This window comes from Lissotriton helveticus, chromosome 7, assembly GCF_964261635.1.
Source record: "Lissotriton helveticus chromosome 7, aLisHel1.1, whole genome shotgun sequence".
Classification (NCBI taxonomy): domain Eukaryota; kingdom Metazoa; phylum Chordata; class Amphibia; order Caudata; family Salamandridae; genus Lissotriton; species Lissotriton helveticus.
Genome location: NC_136068.1, coordinates 64685378 through 64704770, shown reverse-complemented (window position 1 = coordinate 64704770; position 19393 = coordinate 64685378). Strand labels below are relative to the sequence as shown.

Below are 19393 nucleotides of genomic sequence, written 5' to 3'. Positions count from 1 at the left end.
AGCCCCCTCTTCATCTTTCAAACTACTCTTTCTGAAATGTTACTTCTGACTGTGCCATGTATTGAAGTGCTTCATTATGCCAGAAGTGCCAAGAGATTACATCTTCCCAGTACTCCTGCTGAATTCTCTGTGCACATAGTACATGGCACCTCTTTAGCAGGTACTTTTCTTTCTCGATCCAAACCCCTCCCAGGCATACAAGTTCACCCCTTAATCACTGGCCTTGCTATACACCCCCTCCCCCCTTCAATCATTCAGAGGACAACAGTTTATGGTGCATAAAGGCCACAGTTTATTTAAAAACATGGACTATACATTTTGCAACTTAGTGGTTGGTCATTCGAGACCCATGTTTGTGTGTTACATCTCTCACTTATCCGTCCAAACGGCATTATCTCCAATTCTGGTGGACAGCGCTGACCCTGTGCTATGGCCCCTTTTGCAGGTGTCTCGGGATTCTGCGGGTTATAGGCTTCCCTTGCTTCCGACCTTGTTTTGGCGGCGGTCAGATCCGGCCTGGGCTGCCGTTCAGTTTCCCTGGACCTTTGTTGACAACTCGCCTTCTCCCCATGTCCCTGCCGTGTGCCACCCCAAGGGCAATGTCTGAGCACCTCATCTATTCTGGCTGTCATTGTGTGCTATCCCCTGGTCCCCTGTGTCCCTGCCATAAGGCATCCCAGGGACACTGTTTGAGCAGCTGTTGCACCCAGGTCACTCTTTCCTCTGGGTCTCTTTCCATGGTGCCTCGGCCTTGCCCTTCCCCACTGTCCTTACGGCTGCGACAACTGTGCTCCTTTGGCGTGGGTGGGTGGGTTTCAAGGCAATGAGGTGATGGTCGGCTGTGGCCAAGAGGGGGCCCTTGCCCTCCTTTGACCTCCTTGGCCTACACAGCCTCCTTCCTCTGTTGGGCGGTTCATGATTTCAAATGGTGCTCCCAATCATCGCGCATCTTTTTTAGCGGGCTTTTACCCGCAGTGCTTCCGGTGTCTCCACTGCCGGTAGGGGTTTGTTGCGGGCCCCTGTTAGGTCTGGCTTTGCCTCCCAGGCCCGCGTCGTGAATAGAAGGTGATGGATTCTGGTGTAGTCCTCAGCTGTTCCTCCTGCTCCAGAGGCTCACCAGCTGCCCTCTCATTCCCAGGGAATGAGTGGGATGTGGAACCATCTGACAGCTGTGCATCCAAACAACCTACACTTTCCAATCATAATGCATTGTACTCTTGATAATGAAGGGCTGATATGTCTTCCCAGTACTTTGAAGGTGTTGTGTCAGCAGTGGCATCATGAAACTCCCTTGCAGTTTAAGTGGGGGTAACCACTAAAATGTCTAATTAAAAGTTGTTCACCCATGCATTTGCTTCTCCAGTCTGCAAGGCTGTTGACAGAAACAATCCCATGGAATAGTAAGGCAGGATTGATAGTTCTGAGTCAAGAGCTGGAATGTGGGCTAAGTTAATTAAAGCAGAAAAAGAAAGAAATGATGCAAACAAGGACAAACCAGATAGAGGGAGCAGCAAATAGTGGGAGAAAGGCAAGCAAGAAATACGATCAAATGCCAGAAAATATATAATTGTGGTAGAAACGAGATAGGAGAAGAAGTTTGAAGAGGAAAATGTGAAAGGAAGGAAAGATGAGAGGAAGGCAAAATGAAAAGAAGGAAGGAAAGGAGAAGGGTGAAATGGAAAGAAGGGTGGATGAAAAGAAAAAAGGAGTGATGAATGCAAGGACAGATGGTTGAAAGGATTGATAGATGGAAGGGTGAAAGGATCAATTGGTTAAAGGAAAGGGTAAATAATTGATGGAGGGATATATAGACAGATGGAAGGATGGACAGTAGAGTGAAAGGATTAGTGGCTAGAAGAGTGAAAATATGAATCCATCTATGTGTGAAGAACATTGTTAGTGGATGGTTGGATGGAGGATAGACAGATGGAAACATGGAAAGGTGAAAGGATGGAATAATGTGTGAACAGATGGACCAATGGGATCCCAATGGATAGTTATGATAACAAAAGGATGGAAAGACGAAAAAGGATGATGAAAGGGTAGCAGGATGAATTGATGGATGCGTGGATTTAAGGGTGATGAGAAGAATTCTAGAAAGGGCCGAGCTCACTTGCTTCGCATCATTTGCATGTTTGGTTCAAAGTGGGGGTATTTTAGTTTTATGGCTATTCCCTTGTGTGTCTCCACAGAACTAATGTTGATTCTGAAACATAGCGGTTCAGAATAAATGTCTATATCACCCAGCGTTTGCTGTTCTTCTCTTTACGGTTGCAGCATACTTGTTCCTGTCTATTTGAGGCCACCAAGTGTGTATTAGAGCAGTTCATTGACCCTAGGGAGTTAGGAAATTCTGCTGTGTAGCATAGATGTTTGCTTGGCTAGCACTGGCAATGTGGGTGTCCAAGGGAAACCATGTGGTAAACAGCGTTTACAACTAATTTTTTACCCCGCAGGGAATCACAACGCGGTCGTTACAACGACCGCGTTGTGATTCCGCATACCATTACTCCGCAAGTCGGAACAACGACTTGCGGAGGGGCGGGGGGGAGGTGTTGGATTTAAAATCCAACACCTTCCCTAGTGTCCGCACAGACTGGAGTTGGAATAGTAAATTATACTGTTCCAACTCCCAGCGCCCCCCTCCTTGTTGTTCCGACTTGCGGAGTAATGGTATGCGGAATCACAACGTGGCCGTTGGAATGACTGCGTTGTGATTCCATGCGGGGTAAAAGAATGCAGGATTTAAAGGTGTATTCGTATCATGCTGCCCACTCGTTCTCTGCATAGCATACAATACTTAGCAGAGCATTTGCTGAAGGTTGACTCAGAAATGCCTTGCACCAATCCTACTGTCTGCTATGTGGTACTTGTTGCCAATAATTCTAGTGCTGATAACATTTTCAGGATGGGGGTGTGTGGCAGTGCATCCCTACTTTGGGCATCAGGGTATCCATAATGATGAAAATATGCTTTGTATATTGCCCAAATAAAGCCTGTATGTCCTCTGGATCTCGAGCTGACTCATGTTTTTAGCTTCCAGCCGTATTCTGGCAATCCTGGTGGCCTAGATCAGATCCTTGTGCTGTATGATTCATTGTAGCAGCATTGAGCTGGCATAGCGTGATAGAGTGACCTAGCAGTGCTGCTTCCATGGTGGTGGTCTGAGGAGTGGAGGTGTGAGTTGCTGCTGTTACCTCTGTGAGCTTCAAATATCAACAGCTGTTTATGTAGGCTTGGGCGTGTGCTGGGTATGTGTACGGTGTTTTTGATTTGCATTATTGCGTAGGTTATATTTTTTTACCACCTCCTTTTGTCTAGTGATATTTTAAGGTGGTATTTCCACTGGTTTTCAATGGCTTCTCATACTTGTAATTGGGTGTTCTTACAACACGCATTATTTTTCTCATGTGGTAAATAGCACGTGCGTTAAATAGCCTATGTGGACCACATACCTGTGGTATTTAGCACGTGATAAATATCGCATGCCGTCTTTAACTCATGATCAGACAAGTCGGTAAATTCATGCACTAATCACCCGACATGCAGTATTACAACTATACCAGATGGATGATGAAGGCCATAGTGAGTTATTTTATATTGTGTCAGAGAGGATGATGCCTTGTTTTAGGTTTTAATCTGAGTTTTGTTCACCACTGTAGCTTTGCCGTGGTTACAGTTTCATTACATTTCTACATTGTAACATTCTCACTGATAGTCATGAACATAGAATTAGTTCAGTCACCTCAATGTTGATCAGTCCATATGTCTGCGACAGGTCAGCTATAAATACATTAATTTCTGTTGATAAAAATACAGATGCATAATTATAAAATATTACCACATATATAGTATAAATGTGGTATTTAATAAAATAGCCTAGGTTATACCCCCACTATAGCTGTGGTAAAAAAAATGAAGCAATGCGACCTATAAGGTCAAAAGTGAAACAGCTGGAAATAGCATACACTGTGGGCCCGATTCACAGAACTAACTTAAGACAAAATCCTAAACTTACTACTTTTGATATTCACAGAAGGCATTTAGTAGTAGTAAAGTTAGGATTTTGATTTTTGTCTGTCTTTAGTCTGTCTTAAGTCTGTCTTAAGTCTGTCCTAAGTTTGTCTTAAGTCTGTCCTAAGTTTGTCCTAAGTTTGTCTTAAGACTGTCTTAAGTCTGTCTTAAGTCTGTCTTAAGTCTGTCTTAAGTCAAATTTAAGTCTGTCTTAAATCAAACTTAAGACAAAATCCTGACTTTACTACTACTAAATGCCTTCTGTGAATACCAAAAGTAGTAAGTTTAGGATTTTGTCTTAAGTTAGTTCTGTGAATCGGGCTCTGTAACTTTAAGAGAGCCAGCAGCTTCCATTACCCAGCATGCACGGTACTGGCAATTTGCCTCGCAGGCTCATTTCATTTTGAAATGGAGATTATGGCATCCCAAAGGGCATATTTGTACACAATTGAATTATATTCACAGCCGGACAGGAGGCTGGGCTGTTCATGATTTCAGTAAGAAGGATTAGAAGTAAGTAATATTGCCTTTTGCATCATAGGATTCTCCCTGATAGTCATGAACGTAAACTAGAATAGCAAGTATATCCCCACTTTGTAGCAGTTAATGGAAAAAATTTAATTATATACAGGTAAGACTTGCAAAAAGTCAAGAATATTGAGTGTTTAATTGAATACATTTCGCAGCATTGCCTGGCCCACCAGAGCATCATCTTGAGACTCTTCTTCTAGACAATAATGTCTAGAGAAAGTGTGAAATCCATTTGAAGTAGCTGCTTTACATTTTTCTGCAACAGGGGCATTCTTGATTCATGTGGCTGATGTAACTTTTACTGTAATGGCTTGTGCTCCTGGTTTACAAGTAAATATGTATTTGCCAACTGGTAGCAACAGGTAAGGAAGATTACTATCCAATGAACAATAGTCTGTTTGGAGGATGCTTATCCTGTTCAGAGAGTGCCAAATAACAAAGAGATGTGTTGTCTTTTTAATGGATTGAGTTTTGTCTAAATAAAACAAATATCCCTGCTGCAGAAGGGTGATTAGGAAAGACTACAAGGAGAAAAATAGCTTAATTTATGTGAAAGTCTCACACAACTTTAGGCAGAAAAAAGGCTGCATCCCACCCCATTTAAAGTATTTACCACTGTATGCACCCCCCCATAAAGTTTCTGTCTCTCTTGGGGCTTCCTTCTCTACTAATGTACGGTCTCTGTAACCTGGGCCTTCTTTCCCTCTAGTGGAATATCCATTCTCTAAGGCCATCCCTATTTCCTATGTATTACCTCTTCTATCCTGGGTTGCTCTCCTGTCTCTCCCTTCTGTACTGTTTAATAGTCTATTGCTTTCTGTTTTTAGCACAGTTTTTCACTCTGGTGGACAATCCCTCGTCCCTGTTTCCTGATGAGTATCCTAGGACCTTCCTTCACTTTCCTCGCCAGTTTTCCTAACCTGAGCCATACTTTTCTCTTCCCTCTTACATATGACTATCCTCTTACCTGTATAACTGTACTGATAGGATAGCATGTGAAAATCCTGCAGAAATATGACATTTGCTAAAAACAAATATTTTTTGCACAAAAGCCCAAACTGATAAAAGATTGGAAGTAGATAAGACTAAATATAGATCAGATTTCAAGGGACCGTCTAATTTGAATGAATAGAACAGCACAATGGTCTCCCCGGGATGGATGCTTAAAAGATATAGAATAAGGCTCTCTCCAGAACAAATTATGCTTACTAAAACATAACAGGAACAAAGCTGGAAAGGAACAGAGGAAACCAGCTGTTCATGGTCACAGAACGGGGGTGTCCCAGGGCAAGTAACTCAAACAAATGTGGGCAATTTAGTAAAGACAATATTGCTGGGGTGAATTACACCATGACATTCTCATGCAGAATAAACTTAGAACATTTCGAAAAATGTCAGGGACCAATCAACAATTCTTTTTTAATAGTTCTGTCTTAACTCTACCAGTTTTAACTCTTACCATATGCAACAAACCACTGTCTAATTTGACTCTCTAGTGCTTATCCTTCTCCTTTGCTTCATGGCCTTTTTTTCTAATTGTGTGCCTTTGCTTATTTCATCCAGCCAAACAGGAAAGGCGAACGTGGCAGTCACTCTGCCTGACACCATTACCAGGTGGGACTCCATGACATTCTGCACTGCCAGCATAGGTTTTGGCCTCTCCACTACAGTCTCAGTCACTGCCTTTAAGCCTTTCTTTGTGGACCTCACGCTACCCTACTCTGTGGTACGAGGGGAGAGCTTTACCCTCAAGGCCACAGTTTTCAACTACCTGAAGCAATGCATTACGGTATGGGAATTTTGTTCTATTTTCACACACTATGTTAAAGAATAACACTATATAAGATTTAAAAAAAAACTTTTTTTAAAAAGGATTGCAAAAACAATTCATTGTTTTCTTCTTTCTACATTATTTAAATTATTCATTGATTTTCAGCTGTTAACTATTCTCAATGTTTTCATATACTACTATGGCATATCAATTGGTTTGTAAACTTTCTGTGAATAATATTTCTTAAAGTTTGTTTTACTCATTTATGTATTTTGATTGATTTATTGCATTTCTGTAAATCATGCTTATATTGCCTTTGATATGGTTTGTATATACCTTTTTTCAGTTAGTTTGATAACTTTATGTGCAAGTTTTGTAATTTGTGTCCTTTTTATTTTTTATAGTTGTTGATCATTGTTTCCAAATCTTTATTGTTTTAGTATATTTGCTTTGATCATAGATGCGTATATCTTTTTTTAGTCTCAAGTCTGCATTGTGTACAATGTTTTATGACTTCAATATTTTGTAATAATTAATTGTCTGCATATCTTTATTATTTAATTACTATCTTGCAATATTTGCTTTACTAATGTATATTTCTATTTATTTTCCACGTTCAAAATTGCACTTTTTATTGTTGAGATAATCTTATATTTGTAATGGTTTCCCTATGTTTTTTATTTCACTATGTAAATTGCATATTGTTAACCGCATTTAGCTATTTTTGTATTCCTATGCTTGGCTCACGGTTGTGTAAATTGCCTCATCTTTTTTATCGTCCTAAAATATTTATAATATTCAATTATTCTTGGATATGTGTTATTTGAAGACGTTTTGTCACTTTCAGAATACTTTTAACTGTTGTCAAACAATTTGCTTTTTAAACTAGTTGTGGTCTTGTACTGTAACATTCCATTGCTATCCATCAAGCAATATTCTGAGGCCTAAATTTGCTTGGTCAATGATTGACAATAACTATGAATAAATAAACCATTTGCTCTCCAACGACATCCATCTATGTTGAGGCAAGAGTTGTGAGGCACACGTCAGAGGCAGAATCACGAAATGTGAATGTTCTTGCAACAATACGTTAGGGTAAATTGGAGACAATGCAGCACCAGTTGTAAAAGTAGACTGAATTACACTTCCAACTACAAGAACATGTTGAGTCAAACACTACTGTGTGTGATTGAGGTTTGGGTCTATGTCACCTCAGAGTAATGGAAAACAAACTAACTAATACTCAAAATACCATTTTGAATACTGTTGACACCAGCTTTTTTGATACTTTGTGACCTTCCAACAGCTTTCAACACCTTTGACCATCCTACGGTATTGGATCATTTGGGGGGGGGAGGGTGAACAAGTAAAGTGAAGATATTTGCCACTTACTTTGATTACAGATTTGAGATAGGGCCTCATGTGGATCAATGGCGCACTGGCTTTTTGCAAATGGAAATACATTTTGCAAATCATCCTAAGTACTAATGGTTGATTCAGAAAATTCTAAATTGTATTGGGACATAATCCAAGATTCATGCGGTAGTTCACAGATTGTGACACACTCAGCTTACATTTCATCGCGGGGATGGTGGCCTACTGGGGTCATATCCGTGATTGTGTTTTAAATAAAGTCAACTTTTGTCAAATATAGCCTGTTTTCCATTAAGAAAACGGGGCTGCATTTAAACAGGACCACTGCATACTTCCCAACAAACTTTTATTAACCTTTGTCAAGGCAGAGATGTCCCAAGGGGACCCCTTCCTCTTTGTCAATGGGTTACTACCTTCTTTGAGCTAATGGTAAAATGTCAGTGTTTTACAATTTCAATTTCGGAAGGTCGTACATTGATACATATATTAATGAATCCATGTTTAGAGGAACACACTAAACATGCCCCTTCCAAATAGCGATTCACTAATAGTGGATGCATCTATCACTATAGCAACTTTAAGAGCTTTTTGAATAAATGTAATGTTATCTCTTCTTCACTTGCAAATTGAAGTGCAGTAGGTTTTGCCTCCTCTTCTATGATAACATAGACTATGTAGCATTATTGTATTATGCAGGAATAAGATCCCTTTTCATTATTCCTTCAAATCTGATATCCTATTTACTTTTTATTCACCCCTAGGTCCAAATCGTACTGGCGCCATCCTCTGATTTTAAGATAAGCCAATGCAGCAACTGTAAGTACAGCAGCTGTATTTGCACCAACATGGCCTACACCTTCACCTGGAGTATCACCGCTACAACACTGGGTAAGGGTATGATGGCTGAACAGGCAGGGGTTGGTAATGTTCAAAAGTTTTTAGAGACACAGAAATACTGGGTCTTAATGTTATACTCCGCTGTGCTTTTTCATCAGGTTTGGTGAATTTTCTAGTGACTACCACTGCTAATAAGATATGTGGTGGCGCAAACACTCCTCTACCCACGACAGGAATGACCGACTCCCTAAAAAAGCCCCTTCTTGTCCAGGTTAGTACACTGGTCTCTGCTCTTAGGCATTTCTTTCTTGGGCATGCTTTGCTGGTTCCATGCCTGAAAACCCTGAAGGTCTTATTTATCTATTTTGTGAGATTCAATTACTGTGATATCTCCTGCAATCTAAGTTGAAATTTCAATTTGAAAAGTTTGAAATGTCGAAAAAGCAAGTGGAAACACATAGTTTGAAAGTGAATGCAGTTTGTGAGATAGTTTTATGTCCTAAATATTTTTTTAATATTTTTCTAATAATACATTATTTTGTGTTGGTACTTATCAGTGCTGTACAGTGATCCTAACCTCAACTCTAACAATAATGCTAACCCTATCACTGTAAAATACTCTTCCCTTTGCAAACATCTGTAGATGTAACAGTAGCCCAATCACCTATCACCAAATCTCACTATCGCCCTTAGTGACACACTAATCCATGTCCTAAATCTAACTCTGATTTTTACACTTACCCTTACGCATTGGTTATCCCTTTTTATATTTTCAAACTTTTGTGAAAACATTTTTCAGAACATTTACTTTCATACTATTGTTTTTTGAAAATGTTACATTTCAATCCTTTGCGTTTTAAAGTATAATTTTAAAGTTTACCTGATTTCATATTTCTTTATCAGCAGCTCTCTAAACTCCTCTCTCCAGAGTTACTGTGTTGTCTCCAAAGTTCTGAGTTCTCAGAATATGAACCTTAGGCCCTCATTACAAGTTGGGGACTAGGGTGGAATATACCTCCCATTCTGAATTTTTAACAGGAGGCAAATGAGGCATAACATGCAGAACAGTTTTTTGACACAACGAATTCTGCATGTTTTGACCTTTTTCTGGACTTTTCACGCCAATTAATGTGATTAGGTTTGATCAAGGTTTTAATAGTTGTCATACCTCTTGTAATTCTGATCCTTGTGCAAATAAGAGTTTGCGCAAGGATTGGAATTCAGCTCTTTACTTGTTATGAGGACCATAGCCTCAGGATATACTGTGTTGATCCCACATAAATGAACTATCAGGGCCTGACCCATTGTTTCAGAAGTTAATGTGCTTTCTCCAAGTCAATGTTGTTTGTTCCCTGTCTCTGGATTTGTTATGTTAGCTTGAAACATGAAGGTCTGGGATTTAGTCTCGTGATTTTCTCAGCTACACTGATACCCTTAAATGCTCACTGTTTGACAAGTCTCAATATTTTTACTATGCTATTTTCACTCTGATGGTAGGCTGAGGATTTGACTATACATTGCTGCATTGTTGCTATATTTAGCAGGATTTACCTCTATTCTTAGATGTTTCTATATTATCAGACTATAAGCCAAAACCGTTAAGATTGTTAATATTGTTCTGATAGTGACCAATTACAGAAAAACAGATTAATGTAGGCTAGGAGATTGTCAATTACTCACTCACATTGCTGTGCACAATCATATCACTGTTGTGCATAAAAAAGTATTACATTGTTTTCTCCAGGAAAATCTCATAGCATGTATTTGTCAGAGTTCAGGAACTATGTAAACCATTTAGGAAGAGTAGTTAAATGTTCTGAATCACACTTTTCTAATTAAGATCCAGATGTGCAACCATTTCCTTTTGCGACTCGCAATTTGTGAATTTCAGCGAATTGCAATTTGCAAGTCGCAAAAGGGAATGCACTAATGTGTCTCAGACACATTAGCGATTCCCAATTGGGTCGCAACTGATCTGCCCCATCAATGTTCATGAGGCAGATTGCAATTTGCGACTCATTGGGAATGGGCAATAACACAGGGATGGTGGCCTGATGGGGACCGCAGACCCCCATGTCTGTGTTTGCTTTTTCAATAAAGCAACTTTTATTTTTTTTAATGCAGCCTTACAAGAAAACTGGATGCATTTAAAAAATAAAAATGAAAAGTTTCAGTTTCATTTTTTAAGAGAGGCAGTGACTACTGCCTGCTTTTCAAAAACAATTTGGTTCCAATCACAAAGAGGAAGGGGTCCCATGGAGACCCCTTTCCGTTTGTGGCTGGCTTACCACCAGTTTGAAATTGGTGGTAACTGCGATTGTTTTGCGACTGCATTTGTGGTTGCAAATCAATCTTACCATCCCTCTGCGACTCGCTATTTAGGAAGGGACGTCCTTGGCATTCCTCTTCCTAAAGCAACTCGTAAAACCTATTTTATGAGTTGGTAATAGGATACAGACTCGCAAAATAGGTTTCGTTAATGTTACTATCCTTTTTAGTGGTTGCAAACTACCCAATTTCCCGTTTGCGATCACAAAAATGGTCGAACATGTGGCCCAAAATCTGTATTTGTAACATTTCTTTACAAACTTAATTTTCTGCATAAAAGATTACAAAAGCAATTACTTACATTACAAATAAGTGCTTCTTATCGCAGGCTATTAAAACAGGGTGATTGCTTGATGGTAGAGGAGAAGTCGGGCAGGAAAATTTGAAATCATGCCTATTTCTTATTTTACTGAATCTTCCAGCTTCTAAGTGTCATACTTTTCCTGGTATTGTGAAGAGGACATTCACTGAGTTATACCTGCAGATGCACATTCCAATGGTAATTAAAAGCAAAAAATTGGATTTCACCTTAGACAATGAAATCTTAAGCTCAGCAGAAATGAATGATTGGTGTTACATTTTCTGTAGTATGCATTTGCCTTGCCTATAATTTGACTAACTCTCTCCTTCTCCACAGCCTGAGGGCATCCCTGTGGAAAAGACACAGAGCACTCTTCTCTGCCCAAAAGGTAAGCCTTGCAAATGTCACTGAGAATCAGTCATGGACTTCTTAATGGAATTGTAAGGCTACATCTGATGGAGACTTCTAGCCGCAGATTCCTTACCTTAGAATATATCCCCAGCGTCAGACTGAATAGAGAAACTTTTGAGCAATCCCCTTGTGTGCTGGTAGGTGGCATCTTTCGGCGGTGTGTGGCATCATTACCATCCTCAGTGCCGGGTGACATGTAGCACCACTCCAGCGCACTCAGTTCCTTTTTATCCGTGCCATCAGCATCGATCCGAAACGAGCTACCCTCAGTCACTTTTGGACTGGATTCTTTCGACTAGTGTGCCTTTTTCTACTTTTTAAAGGCAAGGATGTCCCAGAAAAAAATCTTCTGGGTTCAATCCTTCTGCAGCCTTTCATCTACAGATGTCGTTGACGGATCCCCATTTGGTCTGTATGTGGTGCTGGTGAGGGGCCACAAATCCATATCATCTGTGGACTGAGGACCATGAACCATGAGGCCATCCATGAGCAGCTAATTAAGTTCTTGGCCACTCACCATGTGATTCTGCACCACTCCCGGTCCCGTCCATGTGGATGGTCTTGGGTGTGCTAACAGAGTCGCTCAAATCAGTGGTGCCCATGACACTCTCAGACCTCTTCAGGTAAGTTCCATTAGATGACGTCCAAGAATTCAAAGTACTCTTGGACTTCTTTGCCTCTCATACATTCCTGGACAACACGAGATAACGATGCCACAAATCTGGGCCCCACTCTCAGGTTGGTACGGTGCAGCTGGCTTAAACAACTGGGTCAGCTCTATGCTTCCCCTAGTTTACAGGAACTTGAGCGGCTGCCGCCCAATTCCAAGAATTTATGGGGCCATGAGCCCCATCTTTGGATGGCTGAACCCCCCAGGAGTGTCCTCAGACCACATGGGTTTGTGAGGGTCTTGAACTGGAGCCCTGATGCCTGGTCAACGCTCAGCATCCCTCAGGATACATTTGTGGATCCGGATCGGTCTCGGCAGGCAACCTCCAGCAGGAACCGTTCCAGTGACCCTGGCCTTGGCACCGCAGAACCCATTGTGATTCCTGACTCCGATACTGAGTCGGACTGGTGTTGCATGATGTCTGTTCCAGCACCGGCCAGGCCCACAAAGCCTAAATTGGAGACAGACCTATTACCCTGTAGGGCTCACTGAGGAACATGAATGTATATGAGGATCCCTATACCTACATTTAACCCGTAGCAGAGTCCATGGTCGATGACAAGTGGTACGAGAGCCTCTCCTCCTACAGTGGCTATGGGGGAAAGGGCTTATTTTGCAATAGTAGACTTGAGGGTGGCTGAGGTCCTGGACCTAACGCTGCCAATGGTTGAGGTCATGACCAGTGTCTTGCCAGAGGTGCTTCAACCCAAATTATCTCCTACAGAACCCTATTACACTTTAAGGAAGCCTTCACTGATAACCCGCTTGGGCCTGGGCCAAGCCCTACGCAGGCACTCTTAAGCACAGGACTGTTGCTCGCTGCCATTGCCCCACTCTTGGGGAGCCAGCCTTCCTCGCCCAACACCCCACCCCTGTAGGCCTGCTAGTCCAGATCTCAACCAACTCAGTTCAATTCCGGGGTATTTTCTACCACATCAATGGATAGGGAACCCAAAAGGCTGGATACCTTCGGTAAGAGGATTTTCTCTTCAACCAGCCTGGCACTGCGGTCCATGAACACTATGGGCCCGATTCACAGAACTAACTTAAGACAAAATCCTAAACTTACTACGTTTGGTATTCACAGAAGTTAGGATTTTGTCTTAAGTTTGTCTTAAGACAGACTTAAGACAGACTTAAGACAGACTTAAGTTAGGATTTTGTCTTAAGTCTGTCTTAAGTTTGTCTTAAGACAAACTTAAGACAAAATCCTAACTTCTGTGAATACCAAAAGTAGTAATTTTAGGATTTTGTCTTAAGTTAGTTCTGTGAATCGGGCCCAATGTGCTTATTGGGCCATTATTACCTTACTGTGGGGACGACAGTTGCACAAGTGGTGGCTATGGCCCGGACCATACTCCCCCAAGCTACTGCTAGTGGACAGGATGCAGCAAAATTCACAATCAGATGCAGGTTGAGCACAAACAACTCCCTTGGTAGAACTAGTGCTTCTTTGGTGGCACTCCAACATCACACCTGGTTGAGAATTACTGGCTTTCAGGGAATGTCCAGGCATCCCTTATGGACATGCCCTTGGCTTTGACGGGATACACCTGTGACTAGACAGATTCTGCCTTGGAGAGATTCAAGGACAGCACACCACCACTAGGTAGCATGTGGCTCTACAACAGATGCATGTTGTCCCTCCCGTGGTTATGGTAGGGGCTATCAACTGCATCTATTTCCCCTTAGCCAGCTCGGCCAGCAGTCGCAGTCCTTTCATTGCTGGGGTCACGGCTACCACAAGCCTCATGGGGCCCAAAGTCAGAGGTCCACCCAATGTGCCCCCCCCTCCTTACCCGGCAGCCACACAGTCAAAGTCTCTTTAGCATGCCCTTGATCCAGACCAGAATAGGCATCCACTTGTTGGCAGGGTCTGACACCATCTCCCCAATAGTGGAAGATCACTACAGACAAATGGTTGACCCAGATTGTGCAACATGGTTTTGCCCTCCCCTTCAAACAGACCCTAATGCCACTGCCCTATCTCCCGATTTGCTGATAGAGAATCGCCTTGAGCTCTTAATGCAGGAATAATTGGCCCTTTTTGCCTAAGGAGCCATCCAGAGGCTGCCAGCATTAGGTTCTGGTTGCTATTCCTGCTACTTATTGGTGGCAAAGGAGAATTGAGGACTCCGCTCTCTCCTAAACCTGCCCCTTCCTATTACTTTAAAATAAAAAATACAAATTCAAGATACTCATTCTGGCTCAGGTTTTCTCTGCCCTCGGCCTAGAGGCTGGGTGGTATTATTGGACTTGCAAGACATCTATTTTCACATTCCCATTCTGCCTGTCCACAGGCATTATCTGTGGTTCAGTGTGGGCCACTAGCATTAGCAGTATGCTGTGCTCCCTATTAAACTTACCAGTGCCCCAAGGGGGTTCACTTCCTTGTGGCAATAACATCTGTTTGGACTGTTAGTAAATGACAAGCACTTTCAGTCAACCGTTCCTACACTTCATTCTTCCCAGGCAAGTTAGTTTTTAGAGTAGAGCATCCTTTTATCCAAAGATAGTCACACTTTTCCACATCTGGCAGAGCATCACCCTGCTTACCTTTCTCCCCTCACCAATTTAACTAAAGAAAAGGAGAGACTCCATTGCCTGGCTCCAAAAAGAGCATTATTGTTCTATATTGATCGTACCAAAAATTTACCGGTGGACAATCAACTCTTTGTTGGCTTTGCAGGGGCAAAGAAAAGGAACGCTAATCAGAAGAAAATCATCTCTTGATGGATCATCCTTTGTGTTAAAATCTGCTATGCAGTGGCCAAGAAACAGCCCCCTGAGGGCATTAGAGGTCATTCCAACTGAGCTGAAGCTGCGACCACTGCATTAGCTAGAAGGGTCCTAGTTCTGGACATCTGCCAGGATGGTACGTGGGCATAACTGCACACATTCACGAAACCCTACAGCCTACATTCTCAGATCCAGTGAGATGGGCATTTTGCCAGTTTGGTTCTCTAGGATTTCTTAGTTTAAAACAGTTCTCAGACCCACCTCCAGAGACAGATTGATTTGCAATTTGGTCTCTAGAAGATTAATAAGTAACTTACCTTCAGTAATGCCTTATCTGATAGAGATTTTAACTAACCATAGCTTCCTTACCAACCCTCCCATTCTCCCCATTCTGCCCCCTATCTTAACACATGAAAGAGATTATTCAGACCCTACTTTGGCACACTAGTCGTTACTTCTCAGCTTGGCTCAGTGGTTCTGATGTGGAAAAACAGTTAAGAACTGAGTTGACACCAATATTTGATGCCACTCATGTCACTTCTGGCATGGACAACGCCAATGAGGCCATGAGGAGCTGACCACGCCAGTTATCGGCTTGCAAGGGGATTGTTAAAAAATCTCCAGATCCAGTGTGATGCCTGGGGAATATTCTAAGGTAAGGAATTTGTGGTGAGATAGTTACCTTTGGTAATGCCTTATTGGTTGAGACTATCTTGCTCAACAGTAAAATACTTTATGCCATGCTGTTTTTATTCAGAAAGGAGGGCTGGAGAGTATGCAATCATAAATATACTGCATGTCCTTAATATTGTTGTGATGCTTTGAGTTTAGGATTTGCACCTGTTGTGAGCATAATACATATTATATATGCCTACTTTTAATTCTCGATTCACCACAAGCAATAAACTGGTAATCTTGCACAGAGACAAATGGGTGCTGAAATGGGCACAGGAATCGATTATAGTTATTTCCTCATAAACATTTAAAAAAATGCAAGCTGGAGGACTCATTTCATATCATCTATCTGCACAAGAAATTACATAATTGTATTTCCTACCTTTTATTTGCACAGTAAGTCACATCAGTGGATTTCCCAATAACCATCTGCACAGGAAGTGACATGACTGAATTCCAACCCAAACTGTCTTTAAAAGAGGAAGCCTTTATCCATCTGTACAGGTCGTGACAGCAGGCTTTTCCATCATCCATCAGCATAGAAAGCTACTCAGCACACACCTGACCACCACTACACAACCACGCTGCTTGTCCTGCATACTCCTCTACACTAGCTCCCTCGGTAAACATGCCACTGATATTTGAGATTTGCTACAAGACCGTTCGTCGGACCAGCTCTTCCACACTGAAAGCTGGCTGACTCCTTCGTCCACCCTAGTCATCACAACAGCCACTCGTCCCATATAGACGATCACAAGCCAGGACAGGACAAACCGACTCTACCTGTGGAATCACTATGATCCATCCGGTGCTCCACACCTAGGAAAGCACCACCGACACCATGAAACATGACCTATAAGCTCATCATCTCAGACTTTGTCATCACTCCTAATCCTCAACTCCAGCACATTTATGCTCCTTGCTGATCTTAACTACAATCTGAGGACCTCACTGACTAGCCTGATGAATCTACTCAAGGACCTTTCCAACCTCGGACTGAGCTGGCAAGTGGAAGGCCCCTCACACGCCACAGGACAACTACTGAAACCCATCTTCACCGGCTCCAGCAACATCATAGTAAATCATACCCAAACCAATCACTTAGTCCGACCACATCCACATCAATTTCGGCATGTCCATTTCACATCACTGCTTAAACACCCTACAAAAATCTTCACCACAGGACAAGAACAAGAAATCAGAATCATACTTGTCCTCCCAACTCCTCTACAACCAGCCTCAAGAAAACAACAGCCTCCACAAATCCATCCCCACCTTCAGCACCTGGATCCCTATTTCAAGCAATCCGGTACACAAATTAGCTCAGTCTCATCAAATGTCATTACAAGTACTTGAAAGCAGATGGAGACAAAGTCAGGATGACACCAACAAGAACACCTACAAATCCGCTCTCAGACTCCACCACTAGCACATTAGAGGCACCAAATGCTCTACACTCACTGACCGCATCGAAAGCACTACATCGAAAGAAGCACCAAAAACACCAAGGAACTCTTCTCCATAGTGAAAGACTTCACCTCTCCGGCAGACAGCTCCACCAGCGTAACCTCTTCTTGGTACCTCTGCAACAAGCTATCCCTATTCTTCGGCAACATGATCAACAAACTCTATTTCAACTTCTAGCTCAACCAGAACCTTCTACCCTTGCAGCTCTCCTGCTTATCTCAACCAACAACCAAGGACCACCCTGATGACCTGTCCCACCTTCATCTCAAGAGACTGCAACAACCATGAAGTCCATACACTCTGGAGCACCCTTGGACCCCTGGCGTCACTACATCTTCTTTAAAGGACTGGAAATCATCAGCACAGCCCTCACCTCAATCTTGAATGATTCAATCATTACAGTGACCTATCCATATGCCTGTTATGTTATGTTATGTTATTCGGATTTGTATAGCGCACAGCTGCCCCAGCAAAGGGGCATCCCGGTGCTGCCAGCATCAAAACAACAAGCCAGACACCAAAGGCAGAAAACGCTGAAAAGAGGGGAAGAAATCAGAGCCTAGCAAGAGGGGAAGAGGAAGGCTTTAATGGCTTTCCTGAATTCCAGAAAGCTTTCCATATTGCAAATTCGAACAGGTAGGGAGTTCCACAGTCTAGCCGCCAGATAGCGAAAGGACCGCCCGCCGGCACGGAGACATTTCACTCGAGGGACAGTGAGTGACCAAGTGCTGCCCCCGAGAGCGCAACTGGCGGGAGGGAGCATAGGGAGTGAGAAGATTAGCCAATAAGCTAGGCGTGGCCAGCTTCAGAATCTTAAAAGACAGACACAATGCCTTAAATTGAATACGTGCAGCCATGGGGAGCCAGTGAAGTTTCCTGATAGCACCCACTGTGGGGCAGGTCCGCGGAAGCCCCAACAAGGCCCTGGCAGTCGCGTTTTGAACATGTTGCCTCCGAGTAATTTCAGCCTGGTTAGCCCCTAGAAGAATAGAGCTGGCATAGTCCAGTCGAGATAAAATAGCAGACTGGACAATCAGTTGACGTATCGGAGGATCAAAGAATTCAGAAGGGGTTTAAGGCCACGCAGGAGGCCAAAGCAGATTACCCCGTTCCACTGCCCTTGCCCATAAGCGACCCACAGATAGATAATACAATGGGTCAACAGAGGGACAACGGACAGGGGGCGGGAAAAGGGGGTTGACAGATAAGGGATCCCAGAGTTTCAGTCAGTCTAGGGACTCGCTGCAAAGACCAGTGTACTCCACTTACTGCACCTATAGGGACAAAATTAAATCACTGTCCACCACACATGGTAAAATATAAACAATGTAGCACCTCTTTCTCTTACCATGCCCCGCAAAAACCCCTTCACACCTCCTTACCCACAAGCGCTGTGGTCGTTGACTGGTGGAGATCTCCGTCGGCAGGAGGGATTCAGGAAGGTCCAAGCAGGGAGAGAGGGGGCAGGGGAAAGGGACACTTGGCGCTGGGGAAAACACTCCAATAATAACGGAGCCAAAGGTATAGGGAGGAAAAAGTCGTGATAACGACTGAAAAAACCTCCGTCTCTGGGGCAAGGAAATGCACAAAGCATACAAGGGTGGGGGCAAAGGCAAGGGACAGAACGCTGTGTATCACCGGCTTAGCAGTGAAAACTCGCTAAACCCGGATGCGCCCAAAACAGCACTCCGCCTCCACACAACGATGTGGACCGAATGGAAAACAAGGCGGAAGTGCTTGTACTGCGCGTTCAACAACACAACAGGGAATCGTGACGGTAATCCAGCCGGACCACCGGTCACCTCAAGGAGCGCTGGAGCCCCAGCAACTCGCTATACCCAGCCGGGTTAAAAGGCTCAAAACTAGATAAACACACGACAAGACACAAAAGGACAACACAAGACACAACAGGTAAAAGGGTCAAATGTAATCCAAAGATCGCCAGAAACAAGAAAAATAAAGAGAAGGGAAGGGCAGGGAAACCTAAGAGCCAGGAAAAATGCAATTGCCAATTCACGAGCCCATGAACAACAGCACAAGTCCCAATGTACAAAGCAGCCCCTAGCCCAGGACCAGGAACCACACGACTAGATATCAAGCACTGAGGACAGGGAGAAGGTGACTTATATCTCCACCCCAGCAGGTCACATGGGCTCCCAGACATGGTAAGAGAAAGAGGACCACGCGGGAATCCTAACACAGGCAACTTTCTTTGTGTGGTCTTGGAAGCTGAGGGAGGAGTCCATCCATACCCCCAGGTTTTTTACCACTGCCT

The 19393-nt window shown here is 42.9% G+C and overlaps 1 protein-coding gene across 2 annotated transcripts in view; it reads left to right on the top strand.

Moving 5' to 3' along the window:
- Window positions 1-19393, top strand: part of LOC144768066 (alpha-2-macroglobulin-like protein 1) — a 411824-nt gene that overhangs the window by 250324 nt on the left and 142107 nt on the right. For both annotated transcript variants that reach the window (XM_078651439.1, XM_078651438.1), the window contains exons 19-22: window positions 6109-6334; window positions 8452-8578; window positions 8686-8798; window positions 11493-11544. In XM_078651439.1, coding sequence (XP_078507565.1) covers window positions 6109-6334; window positions 8452-8578; window positions 8686-8798; window positions 11493-11544 — 518 coding nt within the window. The remainder of the gene's footprint in view (window positions 1-6108; window positions 6335-8451; window positions 8579-8685; window positions 8799-11492; window positions 11545-19393) is intronic.